The sequence below is a fragment of the Grammomys surdaster genome, unplaced genomic scaffold (assembly GCF_004785775.1).
Source record: "Grammomys surdaster isolate TR1022 unplaced genomic scaffold, NIH_TR_1.0 164, whole genome shotgun sequence".
Taxonomy (NCBI): Eukaryota; Metazoa; Chordata; class Mammalia; order Rodentia; family Muridae; genus Grammomys; species Grammomys surdaster.
In genome coordinates this window covers 5,875,366-5,884,433 of record NW_021604612.1, presented here as the reverse complement: position 1 = coordinate 5,884,433, position 9,068 = coordinate 5,875,366, and the positions used below count along the sequence as shown (strand labels likewise).

General features: G+C 50.9%; 1 protein-coding gene across 1 annotated transcript in view; it reads right to left on the bottom strand.

Moving 5' to 3' along the window:
• Nucleotides 1-2,416: 2,416 nt before the first annotated feature.
• Nos1 (nitric oxide synthase 1) overlaps nt 2,417-9,068 on the bottom strand; it is an 87,799-nt gene continuing 81,147 nt past the window's right edge. The window contains exons 26-29 of the mRNA XM_028765459.1: nt 8,189-8,337; nt 5,843-6,037; nt 3,487-3,605; nt 2,417-2,528 (exon numbers count right to left, since the gene is read on the bottom strand). Of these exons, the coding sequence (XP_028621292.1) occupies nt 2,513-2,528; nt 3,487-3,605; nt 5,843-6,037; nt 8,189-8,337 (479 nt within the window). The 3' untranslated portion in view covers nt 2,417-2,512. The remainder of the gene's footprint in view (nt 2,529-3,486; nt 3,606-5,842; nt 6,038-8,188; nt 8,338-9,068) is intronic.

The window sequence follows — 9,068 nt, the reverse complement described above, 5'->3', positions numbered from 1 at the left end:
ATTGACCCACCCCAGACGACCACCTTGCTTAGCCTTTGGATAAGCTACTTAGGGCATTTTGGAAAAGGAGAGAAGGGTACCCAACTGATCTCCAGCCTTCTAGCCAGGAGCAAAGAAATCTGCCAATGTCAAGAGTTCAAATGTCTTTTAAAAATATTCTCTCTTGGGGGTTGGGGCCATAAGCTCAGCCTGACATCTGTGAGGTCCCGGGTCCTATCCCTAGCATGGATAAACAGAAGTCCCTCTTGTACCTGGTTATGTAATTGTGTCTTTGGACTCTGGCAAATGACATGGGGCTTCCATCTGTCCACTCGCTACTGGCAGCATGAGGATATCCGGGGGTGGGGTGGGGAGGAGCCTGTCACAGAGTAAGCATTTCTAATTCAGAGGTGTGAGAACCATTCACGCATGCGTGCATGCAGCTTGGTGTGCAGAGAGAGAGAGGGCTCTTCAATGGAGGTTGGGCACAGAGGTTCAGATCTGGGGAGTCCAGCTACATCTTAAACGTCCCCAGAGGCTTGAAAGGTTGAAAAGAAGTCCCTGGGACTGTGTTGAAGGTCAATAGGTCACTACCTTACCTTTGGGCTACAGAAGGTAGCTCTGGGGTACTGGGGGCTTAGTCTCCACAGACATGGAAGATCAAGTAGGAAACACTAGTACTAAGGTAGGCCGGGTGAGATTCCAACTAGGACCAGGTCCACATGCTTAGTGATGGGATGGGGCGGAGTTGTCCAGTGCCACATGAGACCTGTCTTTGAACTCGGGGGAGGGGACTGAAGGCTGGAGATGTAGCTCGGTTGGTAGAGTGCTTGCCTTGCATGTAGGAGGTCCCAGCTTTGAGCCTGTGGCAAAATCATAACTGGATGTGGAAGGGTTAGGAATGAAAGGTTATGAGTTCGAAGTCAGCCTGGGCAACAGGAGACCCTGGGGGAAAAAAGAAAGGAAAGGAAGGAAAAGAAAGAAAGAAAGAGAGAAAGAGAGAAAGAAAAATTTAAGAAAGAAAGAGGGTGGGATTGGAGCCCTTAGGGTTTTGGACCCCACAGCTGTAAAGTCTTCAGCATTTAGGACAGCAGGCCCCAGTTCACAACATAGAGGAAATGGTTGTGTTTTGTTTTTGTTTTTGTTTTTTCCTGCCTCACAAAACCAAACAGGAGCACAGAACATGGGATCCCAGAGCCAATCTCTTGAGCCTGGAGACCCTGGAAGTTTCTTGACTGTCAGTACGTCTGATGTAACTTTTATTTATTTATTATTTATTTAATCAGATAAGGGACCACTGCACTGCCTCAGAAGATCTTTACCTAGGAGGGCCAACTGGTCATGGCTAGAATTCTGTTGCCTATGACGCTTGTTTTGGTGGGGGGGAGGGAATTAATGTCAAGCAGGAGGCAAGCCCATTTAGAGGAATGAAAAGCAGCTACCCCATTCCTCCCTGACATCTGCCAAGGCTTCAAAGCACTAAAAAAGCCCACTCATCCATTTAACGAGGACAAACTTAGAAGAGTTACCCAAATACCCTTGATGGCAAAGTCCTTACTCCTAGCATGCTTCCTGGTCCAGCATGGCCAACGGCTGGGGTTGCCTGGGGAAGACAGCTCAACATTCTGTGGTCCCAGCTGGGGTTGGTGAAAATGGGGAGGGGCTTGGCCAATCCACTGTGTGTTGAAATTTCCCAGACAGACCTCTGCTGAGAGGGTCAGACTCTAAACACCTCGGATTCTGTGGTTGGGTCTTCCACAGGGACACCTTCCTCTTCAGGCATGCCTGTGATTAATAAGGGGGCCTGATGTGTTTCAGGGAGGCTGACACAAGTCTGTCATGGTGGACATGGGAAGGATTAACAATATCTAGGAACACGTTTCATGGCACTGGACATCCTTCACGAAAGCAGTGGACTCACAGGTAAGGTCAGAGCATGTGCAGGCAAAAGGACAGAGAATGACCTAGGACACTCCTCTCTCTCTCTCTCTCCCTCTCTCTCTCTCTCTCTCTCTCTCTCTCTCTCTCTCTCTCTCTCTGTCACACACACACACATACATACGCACATGCAAGCACACATACACACCCGCCATCATAAAAAGAGGATAGAAAGGAGCTGAAGTGGCCAAGAAACTGGCTCAGGGTGATCTGAGGCCCAGTGTTAGCCACCTTCTGACCCCAACAGGAGTGACAGCCATGACCCAGTGGTTTCATGCACCGCAGCCTGCCATCGGCAGCAAGCGGGTGGGGAGGATGCGGTTCTGTAAAAGACACTACAGGGTACAGGGGTGATGCATCGCAGCCCAAGAGTCAAGGAGAAAACCCAGGGTTGGGGTTGAGAGAGTCCAGAGTGGAAAGAAGGACCAGGACATAGCAACAGGACAAGAGGCAGGGTGGGGCCACTCAGGTGGGGCCACTCGGGGTCCCGTGGGGAAGGTTCAGCTGTGTGTGTCCTCATTTAGTCAACCTTCGGCCACCCTCGCTTGGGCACTTGGGGCAGCCACCCCACATCCCATGGGGCAGGAGGATCCAGTTAGGAGCTGAAAACCCTGTTGGACAAGAGAAGGCGTTAGTGGCTTGGAAAGCAGGTCCTCAGCTTTCTTTCAGTGTGTGACAATGCTTGGGAGACAGAAGCAGAAAGGAAAGTAAGTTCAGACCAGATAGGTGCGGTTCCCGGCACCTATCTGGGGCAGTTCACAATTGCCCCTAACTCTCCAGGCCCCTGCACACATGTGCACACCCACGGACGCACACGCAGCAGTAATGTAAGCTGAATGGATGAGAGTGGAGATAGCTGAGCTGTCTGAAAGAGAGACAGTGAGAAGGCTCAGGTAACAGCCATTCTGACTGGGAAAGAGAGAACCTTGTCCCACCTGCTTGAAGCGGAAGAGCAGGGGGCAGGGGGGAGGGGGCCGGGCCAGGAGGTGAGAATGGGGGAGGTAAGCGTCAACACACTGGTTTTCTTGCTGCGGGGGGCGGGGGGAGTTTAAAAGAATGAAGCTCCTCAAACATCACTGTTTCAGGCGGCTTCTGGCAATTCCTAAAGGCTGAGTCAAATTGTCAAGATGCTATCTGTTTTAATTGCATTCCATGAGAATGTCCCCTGTGACTTCTGGGGTAAGGGGGTGGGGGGAGCATCGAGAGCTACAGTGCTGGTTGGCAGAAACCATCGTTCCACAAGGGGGCACTCTGTCCAGAGCAGGAAACTACCGCGTTCTGGATCCTTGGAGTCCCCAGAGGGCTTGCTAACCACTGTACCCCAACTTTTGAATACCAGACTCAGTAGGACCGGGGTCACCTGGGAAATGTGCACCCCTTTCTTTTGTTTTATTGAGAGGAGGTCTCCATGTGTAGCTCTAGCTGGCTTCCAACAGGCAACCTTCAGCGGAGGTAGCAGCAGAATCGCAGCCATGCATTTTGGTCTGGGACACACCCCCCACCGCCATATTGGTCTGGGGATCCGGCCCGCCAGCTGCAGCCCCTCCCCCAGGCCTGGACAGGACTTACTCGTCTGTGTCTTTTTTGCTCTCTTCAATGAAGGCGATGGACTCAGATCTAAGGCGGTTGGTCACTTCGTACGTTCTGAGGGTGACTCCAAAGATGTCCTCGTGGTACCGGTTGTCATCCTATGGACGGAAACAAGCCAGGGGGTGGGTCACATGACAGGTAAGGGCTTGGAGAGGAATAGACACGGGATACACGGGAGAGCATACACCTAGACAAGACAGAGACTTCGCTGAGGGCCTCGGGGTACCTTTAGTCTCTAAGGCTGTGGTTAGCAGTGCTCCGCCCTTTTGTGCCCAGGTGGCAAAGGATCTATGGGGTATTTGGAAAAAGAGCGGCTGCCTCGAGGATTCTGAGCATAGAAGGAGTGAGGAAGCCTGAAGGAAGCTCTAATTCTGTCTCTCTTCTTTCCTACTCACCCCTGAAAGTTCAGATCCCCGTGGGAGGACAACACATACCCCAGCTATCTCCATTTAAGGATCAGGCCTGATTTTGAAAAGAAGGCCGTAAGACATCAGCTCCATGGACCAGACCATAAGTCCCAGAAACTCGGCCATAGGACACCAGTTCTGGGAACAGACCGTAAAATCCAGAAACAAGGTCATAAAACTCCCCCTGCTCTGAAAAGAACAGCCTAGGGGATAATCACAAGAATGGGGAACTATCTTATCTCAGGATGGGCCATCTGTCCTGGGTAGCCTATCTCATCCGGACTTAGGAATGCAGACCACTGACCACCTGGCACAAGCTAATCAGAAGCTGACCTCAGTGACCTCCCCAGCACCCACCAATAAAACTTTAGATTACCTAACCCACTCTCTAAGTATAGAAGGACTAACATAGTAGCCAAGCAGAGTTACACTAATGTCACCGCTTTGGCCCCTGCCAATCACAGTAGAGATGACCTAATCTTCTAGAACTTCTAGAGAGTTCTGCCAGTTCCCTATAACGGTTGACCCCCCCCCCCCCACGCTGGTTGCTTCTACCAAATAAACGCTTTCTGTCTTTGCATACTATCTTAAGCCTGGGGTCTTCCTTCAGCGATTTTCGGACGCTTATACCAGCAAGCCTGAATTAAGTATGAAACGCCCCTGCTGATTGGTACCAGCTGATGGAGAGGAAAAGGAAGGCAGCTGCGGGGCTGGGGATGTAGCTCACTGGTATAGCGTTCCCTCGGCATGCACAAGACCCTGGGTTTTGTCTCCAGCATGGGGGGGTGCAGATTCAGAAGTGACGGGGAGCCACCCTGGCAGAAGTGAGGGATGGATTGGTCAGTTAAGAATATTATTTAAGAGTGACGTTTTGGTGGTTGGGAGGAGGGATTCATCATATTCCTGATGAGGGCAGTGGCCAGGAGCTTGGCTTGGCTAATAGGGCCCATGGTATACCTGGTTCTAGTACCCTGCCCCTGCTGCAAGGCACACAATGTATTCAGTTCTAGTACCCGGCTCCTGCGGCAAGTTCCACATCTGGATGGAAGAACGACTAGAAAAATGCTTGGCTATTGACTGGGGCCACTGAGAGGGCTCAGCTGGGAAAGGCGCTTGTCACTGAGCGTGATGACATGAGCTGAATACACGATAGAAGAGAACGCTCCACAAGGCGCCCTCTGACCTCCACATGTTCTCCATGACATATTCATGCCCCTCCCCGACTAAAAACTGATCGTTGTTTATTTAAGAAAGCTCGGTGGGACCACCTCTGGGATTTAGTTTCTATTGGGGGAGGTGATCGGTCACATAGTTGGGACTCTGTTGGGGAAAACTGTCATGGCTGCTAGCCTAGCCTTTGAGCACAGTAAGAAAGGGCCTTTCCTTCAGAGCAGTCACACTCCACATCAGGGGGGCACGGCTTAGAGATCAAGCACAGCCGCTTGCAGGCCCACCTGCCCTCCTTGGGGGTCCTTTTTGTTTGTTTTTGCAAGCTAGAGTTTCTCTGTTTCATCCTGTTGTTCTGAAACCCACTTTGTAAACCAAGCTGGCCTCGAACTCACAGAGATCTGCTTGCCTCCCCCCCACCCAGAGAGCTGGGATTAAAGACATGCACAGCCACCTAGTGGATGAGCCTTTTCGTGTGAAGTGACAACCATATGCAATCAATTGCACAGGGCAGAGGAACAGCCTGGCTTGGGGTTCTGGAAGCGCTGAGTTAGGATTACATCCGTAAAATTCCTCACAGGTAGGTCCACCTAGTGTCATATACCAGAGCCTATAACTATATTGACTGTGTATACCTGCATGCCTGGTTGTCCATCTCTCTCTCTCTTGATCATGGCTAGGTACAACCCCAGTTGTAAGGTCAGATGGTAGAGGTTGGAAGAGAGGAAACTTCTGGACGCTGGTTGCCAGCTGTCACTCACCCTCAGCCTGCTGATAAACACACCAGCGTCCTCCTCTGAGAGTTTCCCCTGCTGGGTCATTATGCGCTGGATGGCTTTGAGGACATCGGCGGCCATCGTAACGTCCCCACAGACATAAATGTGGCCTCCTTGCTCCTTCAGGGCACGGTACACAGACTCGGCCAGCTGTTCCTGCAGCACGTCCTGTACATATTTCTGCAGCAGAGGAGGATGGTGAGCTGTGGCCACTGTGAGAGGCTTCTCGGCTCCACCCACCAGGGAGCAAGGGGTTGTGGGTAGGGAGCTGTTTTGTGAGCTAACCTCAGGGGAATGGGATGAGGGACTAGAAAGACCAAGCCACCATGTGCGAAGGAGCTGATTCCAGCTGGGGAGCAGGGAGGGTGCTCCCTATATCTGGGGGGAGTGCTCCCTAGATAACCTCCAGGGGGAGTATAGCTCATCTTGACCGTCAACTTGAGAAAACCCAGAGTCATCTAGGAGACAAACCTTGGGGTGTGTCCGTGAGGGAGTCTCTAGACTGAGTTAATGGGGGTGGGTAAACTCGGTCTGGAAAATGGGTTTCGTTATTCCATAGGCCGGGGTTCTTGACTGGATAAAAGGAGGACTCAAGCTGGGTATCGGTATTCATCTCTCTCTCCTCGCAGACTGCAACTGCAAACGTGACCATCCTGTTCGGGTCCCTGCTACCACGCCCTTCTCGCCATGACGTGCAGCAGACTGCATTCCCTAACCGTGGGTCCCAAGGAAAACCTTCCTTATCTAAGCGGTTTCCATCAAAGATTTTGTCCCAGCCATGAGACAAGTAACAGAAACGCAAGGGTCTTAGCTACCTTCTCCTTTCCCTGAGGGGTGGTGGTCACTATTGGGTCAGAGACACTCAAGGCAGAAAGCCAAGGATGGGCAAAGTAAGGGGCTGCCAGCCTCCACGCCCCCTCCAACCTCCTCAATAAGCTGGCTATCCCAGCAAGGATGGAAGTGAGGGGCAGGCTAGATGCTTGCGAGCTGAGCACAGAGGTGGTCCACTGCAGGGTTTGTTTAATGGGCCAGAAACTCCTCCTGTGTGTGGCTGCATCTAGCTGGTAAATTCTGCCGATGACCCACATGCCCCCCAAGTGCCAAACATCCCCTTTCTGTAGCCCCTGTTCTTCTCCTATGCCATAGGTCCTAGCATGGTCTCTGGGCTCTCCAAACTGCCCCCAAGCCTGGCAGTTAGAGCACAAGTTCCATGGCCCATGTTTATTCTGATTGGTGCTGTCTCCTGTGGACTGTAAAAATAAATATATTTTGAGCTTCTTCTTCTTCTTTTTTTTTAAAATTTAACTCATTAATTTTTTTTTGAAACTAGTATTACTGTATAGCTCAGGCTGGCCTTGAACTCACAATTATTCTGCCTTAGCCTTCCAAGTACTGGGATTATAGCTGTGGTCGATCATGCTCCGCTAGGCTCTATTTAAAAGTTTTTTTTTTTTTTTTTTTCGAGACAGGGTTTCTCTGTGTAGCCCTGGCTGTCCTGGAACTCACTCTGTAGACCAGGCTGGCCTCGAACTCAGAAATCCGCCTGCCTCTGCCTCCCAAGTGCTGGGATTAAAGGCGTGCGCCACCACCGCCCGGCTAAAAGTTTTTTTTTTTTAATTGTTGGAAACATACATAACATAGTACATACTGTGTTAAAGAATATAATTCACCTATAATCATTTGAGAGGTAAGAGAGAAAAAGATTACAAATTCTAGACTGGGTTAAGCTAAACAGTGAGTTCTGTGCCAGCCTGGGCTACATAGCAAGATCATACTATGTAGCTGTTAAATGTTTTCAAGGGACTCAGCCCCTACCAGGTTTTCTGAGGACAGAGCAGATGCGGGGGTAGCGGGTAAAATACACCCAGAAGTGGGGTGTCTTAGTTTCCATTCTGTGTTGATGAAAAGCCCTGATGAAAGCAACTTGAGGAGACAGGCTTGGTTTTTAGTTCAGGTCCCTCATCTTGGGGGATACCACAGTGGCAGGGAAGCAGGTAGCCACGCCCACCGTCGAGGGCAGAGAGGAATGCATTACATGATGCTCAGTGCTCAGCTCTCTCCTGCCTTTCACTCAGTCCATGGTCCCAGCCTTGAAACGATGCTTTGTACATTCAGACTGAGTCTTCTTACTTTGATTAACCCAATGCTAGCCCAGACAATCCCCCTTGAGCCCCTCTTCCTGGGTGATTCTAGGTTGTTTCAAGTGGACAATAAAAACTGGCCATCGTGTATGCGTGTGTGTGTGTGTGTGTGTGTGTGTGTATGTATGTGACATGCACAAGTATACTCATGCTTGCACACTTGAGTGCGTCCGGGTGTGGGCTAGGTTACCTTTGGCCTGTCGGGTTCCCGGGAGTAGGCAGTGTACAGCTCTCTGAAGACACCCTTGTTCTTGGCCTGCAGGGTCTCCTCTCTGTAGATATGATCTATCTTGGATTGTCGACACCCGAAGACCAGAACCATGGGGCAGGGATTCATTCCTGGGGACCGGGAAGACCCATAACACAGATGGCTCTGATGCCCAAGTGGGTAATGGTTAAGCTACAGGAGCTGGGGTGCTGGGATCTTGGGCCATGAAATGCTTAGGAAAAGCTCACATACATGGGGCAGGGGGTTAAACACACAGGTGCACCCACACATTTGAATCTATGCACACAGACAAGCACAGCCTGTGGGGAACGAGGGGCATTTCCTAGACACGCCTTGCCTGGTCTCCCTCCATCCCTACGCCCAGTCTACTCCTTAGCAGCCTGCTATTGGAAAATTCCCAGAGCCCAGACTGGAGCCTGATGCTCTGCACCTGCATCCCAGCTCTGCGTGACCCTGAGCACGCCAGCTCCCTCTCCGAACTTCAGTTTCCCCATTTGAAAAGGGAAGCACCAGCTTCCTTGGCGTGCAAGGGAAATGGCGATCCCAGGATTCCCCTGGGTATGAAAATCTCACATAAAATAGCGTTCTCTAGAACTCCTATATATCCCTGGCACCTTCAGTTACCTCTCTGCTTCATGCAGAATGTATTTTATTTCAGTTGTTTGAAGTGCAGTTGGGGAATTAGATTTGGTGTGTGGGCCAATGGTAATACCCAAAATCACCTCTTGGGGTCACTGTTCTGTCAGAAACACAGCTCAGTGTGGGATACAGAGCTAACATCTATCTTCCATCACCCATCCATCCATCCATCCATCCATCCACTCATCCATCCACCCATCCA